Source organism: Eleutherodactylus coqui, chromosome 1, assembly GCF_035609145.1.
Source record: "Eleutherodactylus coqui strain aEleCoq1 chromosome 1, aEleCoq1.hap1, whole genome shotgun sequence".
Lineage (NCBI taxonomy): Eukaryota > Metazoa > Chordata > Amphibia > Anura > Eleutherodactylidae > Eleutherodactylus > Eleutherodactylus coqui.
In genome coordinates, this window is record NC_089837.1 from 247,565,031 (window position 1) to 247,579,188 (window position 14,158).

Below are 14,158 nucleotides of genomic sequence, written 5' to 3' on the forward strand. Positions count from 1 at the left end.
TGGGACAAACAGGGGTATCCATTCTGGGGTGCAAATCCTCATTTTCATGCGTACTATAGAAAAAAGTCCTGTCTTTAAAATGACATATTTGCAAAAATATGAAATTTTAGTTTTTCTCTTCTAAATTGCATTGACTCCTGAAAAAAAGCTGTGGGGTTAAAATACTCATGACCCCCCCCCCCCCCCCCTCAGTGAATATGTTAAGGGGTGTAGTTTTTAAAAATGGGGTCACTTGTGGGGGTATCTATTATTTTGACTCCTATGAGCCTTTCCAATCTTGGCTTGGTGTAGGAAAACAAAGTGTTCCTCAAAATGCTGAAAAGTAATGTTAAATTTGTACGTCTCCTAAATGGTTAAAAAAAAGAAAGTTTTTCCAATGTGCGCCCAAAATAAAGTAAACAGATGGAAATATATATCTTAGCAAAAATTTCTATATTATGTTTGCACATATTTAAGATAATGCAGTTGGAAATGTGAAAAAATGACGATTTTTTTTTTTCAAAATTTCCCCAATTTTGGCGATTTTAGTAAATAAACACAAATTCTACCAGTCTATTTTTTTCCGCCTAAATGAAGTACAACATGTGGCGAAAAAACAGTGTCAGAATCGCTTGGATATGCAAAACCTTTCTGGTGTTTTTCCATGTTAAAGTGACATGTCAGATTTGCAAAATTTGGCCTGGTCACTAAGGCGCAAACAGGCTTGGTCACTAAGGGGTTAAAGCAGACTTGACATAGGCAACTCTGACAGATTGTAGATGGTCACAATAATGAGGCCAAATTATAGAGGGCTCTGTGAGAAAACAACCTTTCAGGTTTATCCACCTCACCTACTGGGCATTCCACAGATGCGCTTGTTCTCTTTACTTGGAGTATGAAGGCTTCCTGACATGTGATAACATATGCATGCTTGTCTGTGCAGAGCATTGGCAGGATCTGGCCAGTTAGGCTGGCTCTCCACGGGTGATTTGTCATAGCGTGATCCGATATGTCATAGCGAAATCGAACGCGGAGCACGCGTGACACTCTTTCCATAGGATAGCTATGGAAAGCGCAGCTCAATGTACACGAGCGGAAAATCGCTGGCGTTCTTTGTTTTTTTTCCGTTCGCCTCTAGAATTTGCAGCATTCCGCGATTCTCCGCAATGAACCTATCATTAAGATAGGTTCATCGCGGTGACATTAGTGCTCCCCCACGGCAGAATATTGCTTGCACGTGATTGGAAAAGGTTTTCAGCCCTAAGGTGTATACAAGGTCATTTCCTTCAACTGTATGTAAGCAGAAGTCTTGAAAATGGTAAGGAAGTAAAGCAAGCATATTAGCAAGTTGTAGAAGTAACAATCCCTAACAAATCTACCACAGCTCCTAGTTGCAGTTAGCGTGTTGGGTTTTCAACTTTTGCATAAATCTTGACGATGTTGTATAATATAGCTATAAAATAAAATCCTATTCCATGATAGTATATGATTTCCACTTTAATAGACCAGCTATTCTTCAGAGAGTCCAAAGGTTCACTTATTACAATGGGTAATGTGTGTTATGAACAAGACGAGCCATTAATCCTTCTTTTAGTAGATGATAACTACATTATATTATGTGACGTTGGGGCTCTTTCACACTGAACAATATTGTTCTGATTCTTGCTGGATCGCAGGAATCTGAGCGATAATTGTTCAGTGTAAATAGCTGCATGATCTGAATAACAAACGATAATTTGTTCATGGTTTGGATTCAATAGGTATAACATCAAACAAGGATTACCCTGATCACTGTGAATGGACGCAGGCGGGCCGAAACTATCTCTTGGCCGCTCCACCTCCATTCACTGAGCGATGATTGCACTGAGCGTAAATTTTCACCCGTCCAGCCATGAGTGACCATTCATATGTCATGTATGTTCACTGCACTCACTTAGCAGAAATTCACTAACCTCTGTATCAAAATATACCACTTTCCTGGATTTTCCATAGTATATTGTTCATAGATCTTTATTTCTCTTTTTTAATAAGTAGTTTTCTATTTACTTTCAGATTTGATGCCATTCTGGACAACATCGGAGGAAGTAGTGAAGAACTGGCTCTTCACTATCTAAAACCATGGTCTGGAGCCACGTATGTCACACTAGTCACTCCTTTTCTGTATAACAACGACCAGTTGGGGATAGCAGATGGCATGATGCGTACAGGAGTGACTCTGGCATCAAAAGTAATGAAGGTAAGATTTTTTGCATTTCAGTTTTGGGCACATGTTGATATGGGGAAGGAGAAATATTTTCAATTTTGTAACTAATATCCACATCTACTTTAATGGAAGTTTTACTACTATGTCGGTATGCAGTAAGTCTACTTTCAATTTCTTTGTTTTAGCACTACTACAAAGGAATCCACTACCGATGGGGATTCTTTGCTCCCAGTGGCCCAACTCTAGATGAAATTGGGGAACTTGTTGATGCTGGCAAGGTATGTGTTCATTCAGTGAAAGAGTGCCATTTCCACTGGCAGTCCAATTTCTGTGTGAGACTTAGACTATCTGCTCTGTAATGCAGAACTTTCTTACTAGGCCATATATGCGCGTTATACAACTTCTATGTAGTGAATGACTGAAAGTTGACACTTTGACTTCATACATGCAAAGATCCTGTTTGGTGTTGATTCTGTACTATTCTACTTGGTGTAGACTTAATTCTACACCATTTAACCCCTTAGTGACGGAGCTTTTTTGCTTTTTTCCATTTTTGTTTTTTCCTACTACCTTTTAAAAAATCGTAGCTCCTTTATTTATCCACTGACGTCGCTGTATGTGGGCTTGTTTTTTGCGGGATAAGTTGTATTTTTCAACGGCACTATTTATTGTACCATATAATTTACTGAAAAACTTTTTAAAAATTCTTAGCGGAGAGAAATGGAAAAAGACAACATTCCACCATCTTTCGGTGCGTCCTGTTTCTACAGCACACAAATTGCAACAAAAACGACCTGATATTTTAATTCTATGGGTCAGTACGATTGCTACGATACCAAACTTGTATAGTATTTTTTTTGCTGTAGTACTTTTATTTATTTTTTTAAGATATTTAATTTTTTTCAATTATTTTCTGCGGTCATTTTGTGCGCGCAATACCTTTTTTATTTTTTCGTCGGCGTAGTTGAGCAAGGGCTCATTTTTTTCGGGGGGGGGGGGGCTGAAGTTTCCGATAGTATCAATTTGGAATACATACGACTTTTTGATCGCTTTTTATTGCATTTTTTCTGGGAGACAGGGTAACTAAAAAAGTGTATTTCTGGCGTTCTTTATTTTTTTTTTTTCAGACGACGTTCACCGTACGGGAAAAATAATGCACTACTTTGATAGATCGAACTTTTACGGACGCGGCTATATCAAATACATATTTTTATTTTATGATTTTGATTTTTTAATAATGGATATGGCAAAAGGGGGGTGATTTAAACTTTTATAACTTTTTTTTTTAACAAATAAAAAAAACTTTATTGATTTTTTTTTTTTTTTTACATTACTTTGAAGTCCCCGTGGGGGACTTTAACATGCGATGCTTTGATCGCTCCTGCAGTATGACGTAATGCTATAGCATTACGTCATACTGCTTTTTTACAGGCAGTCTATGAAGCCACCCTGTGTGGATGGCTTGATAGGCGGCAGTCTGCTAAGGCAGCCCTGGGGCCATTCATTAGGCCCCCGGCTGCCATGACACCTGCACGGCTTCCCCGATCTCACCGCAGGAGGGCCGTGCGGGACCCCCAAACAGCGTTCGGGGGATTTAAATGCCGCTGTCAGAATTGACAGCGGCATTTAAAGGGTTAATAGCCGCGATCGCACAGCTATTGCCCGCGGGTGTCAGCTGTAATAAACAGCTGATGCCCGCGCTGTATGGAGGGAGAGCTGTATGGAGCGCCGCTACCTCCCTCCATACACATCCTGCAGCTGCAGGACGTAGTTTTACGATAGGGCTGTCACTAAGGGGTTAATCATTTGCCAGCATATGACTGAAACACCATATTATTCTAGTGGTGACTATTGAACAATTTCCTAATTTTGACTGTAAGTGTCAAATGACCCTTGTTTTTGGGAAATCGAGTAATTGACAGGCATGTGGGAAGTAAACTCTGTATCATCTGTGGTATTTTTGCCTAAACAGATGTATATTTCTCTAATCCCTGCTCTCTGTAGACCTTTGTGTTAATCCCTTTTCCCAGAACACAACAAAAGTGCCCTGTGCTGGGAGTCTGATGTTCTGCTGTAAATAGGCTGTGTTTTTATTATGCCCCTAATCTCCCCTGATCATTGTGTATTCATCGTGCACCAGGCCTCCACCGCCTTAATACAGGAAGGACTTTCAACTGACTCAGTTGATTTTAGCAGTGGCTCAGTGATACGTTGTCCTCCCGTATGGTCAGCCGTTCCAGGATTAGATGGACAATGTAGCTGATCAGTGCAAAAAACACCATCGTACAATGCTAGCTAGAGGGGATCATCACTTTGGTATTCATGTCTCAGTGTTTCTAGCATTGAATGGAGCAGAATTACTTGAACAATACCAGAGATGAAGTGATATCAATCAAACCTACTAACAGGTCTGTTTTATGGTGACAAACAAATCGTGTGCGTCCTTATTAACTATATAAATATCAGTTCGAGATTCGGCCTCGAGTAGAAAGCATGAACTGATGGGTTTTCATACCTATACATTCACCAGGGTATTGTCGGAATTGCTTAGCATTAGGCAAAATGTTAATTATTATAAGGGCTTATTTAGTTTTCAGGTTGTTTTAAAGGATATATACACTCCAATACATCCAAGGTGCCGTTTTTTTTTGTTTGTTTGTTTTTTCGAAGATGCACCCAAGGTTTAGACAACAATAGATAGGCAAAAAATATTTCACAATTAAAACTTTCCCGGGGGTTTGAAGAAAGGGAGGGGTCAACGTCACCAGCTTTGGTGGTCTAGTATAGCACCTCCTTCTCTATGTATTTTAAGGTAGCTGGAGGAGGGATAACAGGCAACAGTCCACTCTTTAAAGGGTACTTGCGCAAATAGTGAAATTTTTACATAAATTTGTAAATTCACACCAAAATCAACGCATTTTAATTTGATGCAGATTTTCACCACGGTTTTCACTTTCCACTGTGAAAATACATTGCTTTCCTGCGACAGAGCATTCTTTCGATTGGAAAATCTGCAGCATTCCTATTTTCCATTGTGATTGAATGGAGTTTGCAAAAAAAAAAGCCAAACATTTATTCACATTATACTCCACTTTATTATAGAATTTTTGTGCGTATGCTGCAACTAACATTCAGCAACAATTCTGCTATGAACTCTCACATACACTTGGTGTGTCCTTGTCTTTTGTGTATTCGCACAGCTCTGGTATACTGCACATACACACAGCCCTGCTGCCGCCATCTTTTTTTTTTTTTATGTTATTGCAGCTAATATAAAAACCTTAGTTTCCTGCACTCTGGTTGACCGGGTATGACTCCTCCCACACATCTGATTGGTCACAGGAACTAGACATTAGACAGGGCCTTCATACACTAGAAGCTTCTCTACTACTGAGCTCTGCTGAACTCCAGAGCACCTGAACCTCACTGTACAAATCGCAGACTTTTTTTTTTCTTTTAAAGCAAGATTTATTTAATGTATAGTACATCTTATAGTCCAAAAATACAGTAAATAATTAAGCAGCTGTGCAATTCGTTCTGTGGATAGGTGATGAGCCATTTGTGGGAAAACCCCATTACTAAGTACAGCGTTGTATTTGCATGTAGCCAAGTGCCTGGTGTCTACGTCTAATATTTTACGATTACATGTATGTCAGTAGCTCTCTTCTTATCTTTAGATCCGGCCTGTAATTGATGAGGTATTTCCACTTTCTGATGTCCCCAAAGCCTTCCAGAAGTTAGAAGCAGGACATGCTCGAGGAAAAACAGTCATTCAAATTGTTGATCCTAAAAAATAAAATCCTTTTGTACATCCTCTATTACCCTGAGATGTTCTCTGTGTGGCTTTTCTTCTTTGCATGTGAGTAGTGATACTCTTCTAATTTGTGACAATAAACAAGTCCAATGTGAGTCGTATACCAGAAGTACCAGCCCTTTGAGGCAGAATGCTTATCATTCAAAAAATCGTTCTAACAAGCGAAAGTGAATGATAAACGACCAAGTGACCAAACGACAAACGAGAATCGTTCACTTTTCGTTCGTCGTTCATTTTCTGCAGGCATGAAGACCGTTGTTGGCTCGTTCACTTATTGCTCGGTTTAAACATCAATTGTTCAGTTTATCCTTATTCACTTATACAGTGAATGTGAACAATTTCTCTTTTTTGAATGCGCCATTGATGTATCTACCTATATAAACAAGCTGACCAAGATTGAACTCTGACATCCATCGCTCGTTCAACTGACAAATCGTTTGGTGTAAACGGACCCTATGAACAATATGAGTAGGTGAATATTGATAAAGATACTGCTCAAGTCACACGTGAGTCCAGAAGGGACAGCACAAATAGGTTGTTACTCCTTGGGCTAGTCTCGCACACATTTTTATGAAAATCTCATGTTTTTCATTGCATCTTTTCATGTCTTTTTTGTTTTTTCTTTTTTTGTTTTTTATCTTGGTGCCTTTTTGTGCTGTTAGATATATTAAAGTCTATAGGAAAAGATGAAATTCACTACAATGTATTTGTGACATTATGGTGTTTTTTGGGTTTTTTGTAGGGGACATCACTTTTGTGTTTATTTTTTTTTTTAAACCTAACAGCATGCTTTGGTGTAGCGCTCTTCCCAATAGTTTTCTCTATAGGGCTTGAAAAGAATGCATGTTACCCTTCACCTTACTTGTCTACATAGGGTTGTGATGCCATGGTTCGACTATAACAAAACAGAACATTGCGTTATAACAGCCGTATTCAACAGGTGGACCGTGGTCTGAATATGGAGGGCAGCTGCCTGCTGTCTGGATCAGGGGGAGCTACCGACACTTCCTCTTCCACCTCTACTAACTCCTTTCATGTCAGCAGCATGATCACTCTGCCAGAAGCTGGCGCTGCTTAGCTGCGGTACTCGGGGGTTTCGGAAGCCTTGAAAACAGGAGCCAGCGGTGGAGGAGGAGCAAAGCTACATGCTGTGGCTCATAACAGGAGGCAGCACAAGCCCATCTACCTATGTATGCTGATGATAGAAGGAAAGGTTTTAACATGGGCCTGTGTTTTGAATTTGGTGCAAAAATGAAGATAAGGGGTGTGCTTTACATAGGACTGCTTAAGGGAGCTACTGGAAGGGAGAGATGTATTACTTACATGGGACTGTATGATGAAGGCGGAAAGAATTTATATTTTTACATGGGGCTGTAGGAGGAGATGATGGGAGGGAGAGTTCTGCTTGCATGGGACTGTATGTAGAGGTTAAAGGGTGGGTGAGTGATGTTTCTTTGCATGGCCTGTATGAAAGAGAAGTTAGTGGAGGGGCACTATAACTTGGAGGGGCCACAGAATGGTTAGCATAACTAAAAAGGGAGTTACTGAGAGGGGCACTGGGGATAGCGGCAGGATCGGAAGAGTGTGCAGAGATAAGCCTTAGGGTGCCTACCCACTAACGATATTTTTTCTAGCAATGCAAGATTGAGTGCCTCGCAGCGCAGAGAAAACGCTGTGATATCGCTCATTGATTTCAATTGGGACGGTGGCAGCCCCATTGAAAACATGGGGATTACATCGCGAACTTCTGTCACAGCTATGGCAGAGGATTCCTTTATCCCTGTGAGGAGACAAAACGCTGTGACAACTGCTTGGCTTTGCTAATCAACAGAAAGGTCCTCTTAGTATTGTATTGTCTCTAGCCTCCCGACCCGAGAAAAATAGGAATAGTCCTGATCTATGGGGTGAGTCACCCTCCAGACATCCACTAGCTGCAACTGCCCAAAGGCCTTATAAAAACAGGCAAAGTTGTGTGGCTGAGACTGTCGCCCACACAGCTGTACAGTCTTTTTCAAGGGCTAAAGGGGAATTAAAGTCGCCTCACAGCACCACAATACCCTCCGCAAACTCTGACAATTTGGCAAGTATCGCTCCACCCATTTGTACAGCACTCTGATTGGGAAGATACGATGTCGCGAAAGTGAGAAGCTTGCTCCACATTCTGACCTTAATGAAGATAAAGTGCCCCTCCGGATCAGTCACCGTGTCCAGAACCTCATAAGGCACCTTTCTGTGGATAGCTATCGACACTCCCCTTTATTTAGTTGTCGAATTCATGCGGTGGAACCATGCTGTAAATTGCCTATCTCTCAGAGCCAGAACATGCCCCGTGTGAAAGTGTGTCTCCTACAGAAATGAGATATGAGATTTTAGTTCATGTAATTGGTACAGAACCTGACTTCTCTTTTGCGCCACACTGAGATCCCGAACATTAAAGGGTGAAGAAATTTAATGCCGGATGATGGTAACTATAGCACGGCGGATGCCACAGAGGGTGTCCAATCGAAATACGGCGAAAAAGGAAGGAGGAGGGGGGGGGGGGGGGAATGAGGAGGAAAGAAAAAGCACAGGGAAGGGGAGCAACAAACAAAGACTGGGGGTAAGGGGGAAAGGGGAAAGCAAAAAAGTGGAGGAACTACACACGGGGAAACTACAGGTAATACAAAAGACAAGCAGTTACTTGGGATGATCCCAAAACCAAGGCAGCGGCAGCCAAATCAACAGAAGAGGGAACAGAAGTCGCTACCGTAACCAGGACACCCCCCCCCCTCTCCTCCAAAGATGAAAATAACTCCTGCACCCCGAAAAAAAAATGGGGGCAGTGAAGTAAAATTGCCCGTTGAATGACGAAAAAAAGCTAGTTCCGGGGCCCCCCAGTCTGGAAAGCACTTTCCAAAGGCGGAATGCACCCCCCCCCCCCCCCCCGGAAAGCGCCTCGCCCTGCCCACCAGATAGCAACTACAGCAATAATGTACACCTACTAAGGACCGTTCACATGGTACACATGTTAAACGCAATACTGGCATAGTAAACATGAGAGCAAAATGTAGAGTTCCTTTAGCCTGTGCTGGTCAGTCACATCGCCTCGACTCTCCCGACGTCTTCTGGGGCCCCTGTGCGGTTTTTCCGGGAACTCGTTAGTGGATAGGGTGGGCCAGTCCACAATGTCCATCACAGGGAGACCAAGCGCTTCACAGAAGACTGGAGCATTATCAGGGTGTCTCAGCTCCCTTGTAACCCCTCTGTGACGAACCTGTAGACAAAAGGAGAATCCCAAGCTGTAGGCCATATCATGGCAGCGAAGTTCTTCCAGTAGCGGGCAGAGAGCTCCCCTTTTGGCCAAGGTGAATCTGGAAAGATCAGGCATGATCTGGAATTTGACCCCTCGTATTGTATAATGGCTTCCTTCAATTGAAACCAGTGGACCCTGCACACGATATCACGTAGAAGGTCCAGCTCTCCTGAATGAGGACCAAGAGCCCTGTGGCATCTGTCAAGCTCCAAAGGGGCATCTGGGGGGTTCCTCATAGATCACTGAAAATTTGTTGCACTGTGTCTTCCATCTGGGAGAGCTCTAGAACTTCAGTGAGGCCTCTGATACGGATATTATTCCTACGTCCTTTGTTCTCTACATCGTCAAGAGAGCCCATCAGAAAATATAGCTATTGAGATACGGTGGCCAGTGCGGACTCGTGACACTCCACTTTATCGACAAGTGATGCAACGACGCCTGCTATCACCAAGAACCTTTCACCCAGATGATAAAGATCCTGGCGGACAGAGCAAACTTCAGTCTTGTATACAAATTCTAGACGCGATACATATGCTTTCATGTCCTCTCTCTAGTAGGAATAAACTGCAGCTAAACTCTCAATTCACAGAGTTCAGACATCGTATGATTGTGACCTGCGTGCTGAGATAAAGAAGGGGGAGAGTCCCGTAATTCGCTTGATAGCTGCAACTCACCCTGCCGCATCCCTGAGCCTTGGCCGTTCTGCATGACAGTGTCTGAGTGGGGGATGACTGTGGCTGGTGTGGGAGCCTCTTGCAGGGATTTATGGTTGCCAACTGCTGGATCAAAGGAGGGTGAGAAGTGTCCTAGACTCAGTCGTGTAGGCTGAGCAGGGGCTGCCGATGGGCGAGTTGCCAAGGGGCCCATAATCTTGTCCCGTGCAGTGAAGGAGGCTGGGGGTGACAGTCTCTCTGGGCTGGGTTTGGAGGGCATTTCTGGGGAGAGTTGGTGGGGCTTCCCAGTGTGACCAGGGTGAGAGCCCCCCTCTTCATGGTTTTGGAGAGGTTCCCTCATCTGTCCTCACAGCCACACCTGGTCTCTCCTGCTTTCTGCTTCCAGGGGTTTGCACTTTCCTCCCCTGCATGATGGCTGCTCTATCTTTTAATATCAGTATTAGATCTCAGGCATCGCTATTCCACGCTATTAATCCTTTAGGTCATTGCTATTACTCATACTATAGCTAGATAGTCATGCAGCTTTCCTCCATGTTAAATGCTGGAGGATAGTGTAGCAGGTTCAGATGATCAGATCATTTAGTCAGATACTAGAGACAGTGCTCTGGAGGCTTCCCTGTACCGCCTCGCTAGGAGAATTTATTTGTTGCTATTGGTCTCTATGGAGAACGCACGCCCCGTTTTTTGACCATCTGATCATCCTCTTCAGTACTGACCTGCTGAATAACAAATGTAAATGCAACTATATCCATAGACTGACAGCTATCAGAATATGGGGTAGTGTTGACACTGTGGATAGTAATAAACCACTATATAAATATATATGTCTGCAGGATATAGTGGGCTTTTAAATATTTTTGTTTCTTTGGGTAATTTAATAAAAGTTACAGCATATTTCAAAGGGATCTAGTTCCTAGTTATTGCGTATGGCAATGTTCCACAATGCATCTGGAAATATGTGCTATGGACAAAAGTAGAACTTTTTAGCACAAATGCACACTGCTATCTTTGAAGAGAATGAAGACTTCACCCCAACATCAAACCTTCATCCCAATGGTGAAGCGTGCAGGAGGGAGCTGCTTTGCTGCCTCAGAGCCTGGAAACTTTGGGATCATTGAGTGAACAATGAATTCTAAGGCGTATCAAAACATTTCATAGCAGAATGTAAAGGCAGCAGTCCATGACTTCAAACTGGAGAGACGAGGGTTGATGAAACAAAATAATGACTAAAGCCCACAAGTAAACCAACTAAAGAATGGATGAAAAAAAGATTTGCGTTTTGGAAAGGCCAAGTGTGAGTCCCTATTAAGTTACTAAAGTATGACCTAAAGATGGCTGTGCACACAAAGCATCCCAGAAATATTGAAAAGCTGAAACACGTTTGCAGCGAGGAATAGTCCAAAATTCAATGTTATGCAAATCTTATTTGCAAGATACGTGGAAACCTGTCGCTTTACATTTCCTCCCTTTATTTTGGATGTTTTCTCAATATACGCAACAACAAAAACTGAACAGAACAACTCTTTAAGTGTTATCAGTTAGGCTGCATTGACATGGGCAAGTGTGAGAAACTCACTGCGCTTGGAAAAATTGTAATTTTTTATGTGAGTGTGATGCGACTTGCAAGAAAATGACATTGCTAAACATGCGGTTTACATGTGCTTGATCGCATTTTTTTTTAAATGAGAAAATGCACTTGCATGAAATTTTATTTATTTTTTATTAATACATTTTTATTAGGATTTTTGTATGTTTAACACAATAATACTTTTACAACTTGCAGCCTATCAAAGTCACATAGATCAAGGAAAAGGGAACTTTAATCTAGAAGCAGATCACAGTGATTATTTCTCCTAGTTTGCTATGTTTCTGTCTTTGTCCAGCTTTACATCACTTCCTAGGGGGTTATAGATGTGTTGATTCTTTGACCCCCATAATGGTTATTGGTTCCGGTAGGCCTAATGAGCCTCTCATTTGTGCCAAGCAATACCAATATGTGTAATAAAAATTGTATTGCAGTGAGTCCTTTTCAACAAACCTATAGAAAATAATGGGCGAGTTTTCTGCAAAATTACAAAAAAGTAGAACATCCCGCTATTTTTCCGTCTTGCAGAATCACTGCACAAGAAAAATCGCACATGTAAATAGACTCATTTAAAATAGTGGGTTCTATTTTTGTGCGGGTTTTGTGCTCGGATGGGACACTCGTCATGTAAATAAGCCCGTAGATTGTGTTGCGCTATAATTGTGACTGAGATAACAATCGCATGGAACATTTTATTAGTAATCAATGCAGAAATCCAGGTAATTCCAATTACTTTGTTTTTGCAACATTATATGTGGATACACCATAAATGTCTAAATTAGGTCGGAACCCCTTCATGTCTTTACACAACAACATATTTTCACTAGAAATAGCTTGTCTGTATTAGGCTGGGCTCACACGAGTGTGTTGTATAGCGTACCCGCCACACGTGGGTTTTTTCGCACGGAATACACTGTACCAATCTCCCACAGGTCGCCATATTACCACCCACACAAATTGTGCAAAATATGTGCACAAGAAAAATTGCAGCATGTTCTATCTTGAAATGTATTACATGCACATACACGCGGTGATAGTACATGACGATGAGTGGCACGCAGCCAGTAAGCAATGATCTAGCGTACTGGCTGCGTGCCTCATGCATATATCTCGCAGCTACCACTCAGCATTTATTTGCCAATCATGTAAATTGTATCTAATCTTGTATTTGGCGGCTTTTCTAATTCATTGAGGTGAATTCATTAGATGCAGCAACATTTTTGCACAATTTCTTTAGCTAAAAAACAATTGCCTTTTCGAATCATTCAATCTAGTAACTGACCATGAATTGAAATATGTTACATTTCTGTATTACAGTTTTGTGCTTCACTTGGACACAAGATGGCAGTGTTACCTTGATAACCGCTGACTAATGATCCCTGACACATGCACAGCCCTAAAGATGAACATTTACAAACTCACCATCGTGCACTTACCATAGTTCTCAAATGCTAGCTGATGTTTTACTTAAGCTACTAACCCACTTGCCGTGTGTTGGAGTTACACCCAAAAGACTCGGGTGTAACTTGCCTCGCATACCAATCAATGTGCTGTTCGATATATGGACAGCCAGCACATTGATATGCATTTGCATGTCCTAATTCTTGTCCGTGATACGGAATGGAATAGGAAATGCAATAAGTTTTTTTTCATTCAGTCCGTGTCTGCGTGAAAAAACTCAGTAGCTTGTTCTGCCTCATTGAACAACATGAGTCCGTATGTCGAACGTTTGACCCCTTTGCTGTAACTTTGGTGTATGATGTAGGTGTCATTAGATGACACACATGCTCCCCGATGCCGTAAAATCATCAAATGTGAGTTTAATATATTCAGGAACCTGTCACGCGGGTTGAAAGTTACAATGTTAAGTCTATGGGCGGCGCTGCTGTGCTTCACACATGCGCTGGAATGAATGAAGTGTTGCTAAGCAACACAGTATACACTGCAAAGCTGCACCATACACTGCCCAACCAGGAGCGATGGGGGGGGGGGGGGGGGGGAGACAGACAGACAGACAGGCACAGAGAGCGATAGGTATAGAGAGACTGAGCGAAACAGAGAGAGCAACAGACAGACCCATATAAAGGGATAGAGAGACAGACAGAAAGAAAGCAATAGAGAGCGAGGCAATGATTGACTTAGTCGTCTAAGTAAATAAACCCATTGCAAACATTGGCATCTATTTTCAAAACTCATGCAAGAATATCAGCCTATCTATCAGGTAGGGCTGTCTGGTGGAGATTTGTTGGCGGCTCCTTTTCCCGGTCGGCAGCTCCCGCGGCGGAGATCCATGGACAGGAGGCCTAAGTGTGGTTCCCTGTGCCGGTACCACATATTTCTAAAATAAGGCCGGTTTCACATGGTGCCTTGATATCGCTGCGTCTTCTCTCAGGTCCCCAGCACTTGTCTTCAGGCATGTCTTCCTGGTCAGGGATTTAAAAATCCCCTCCTCCAAGAAGCGCTTCCTCTGATTGGCTGAGCTACGGCGCTCGAGAGCCAATCAGAGCCAGTGCCCGATGAACCAATTACAACTATTCATTGAAGTGAGTGAGTTGGGCTACCTCGGGCAGCATCTGTGAAAGCCAGTGTTTTAGGATTGTATGTTTGGCAG

The 14,158-nt window shown here is 42.2% G+C and overlaps 1 protein-coding gene across 1 annotated transcript in view; it reads left to right on the forward strand.

The window, feature by feature from the left end:
* RTN4IP1 (reticulon 4 interacting protein 1) overlaps positions 1–6,009 on the forward strand; it is a 32,041-nt gene extending 26,032 nt beyond the window's left edge. Inside the window, exons 7-9 of the mRNA XM_066607870.1 lie at positions 2,032–2,215; positions 2,368–2,460; positions 5,860–6,009. Coding sequence (XP_066463967.1) covers positions 2,032–2,215; positions 2,368–2,460; positions 5,860–5,979 — 397 coding nt within the window. The 3' untranslated portion in view covers positions 5,980–6,009. The remainder of the gene's footprint in view (positions 1–2,031; positions 2,216–2,367; positions 2,461–5,859) is intronic.
* Positions 6,010–14,158: the final 8,149 nt, after the last annotated feature.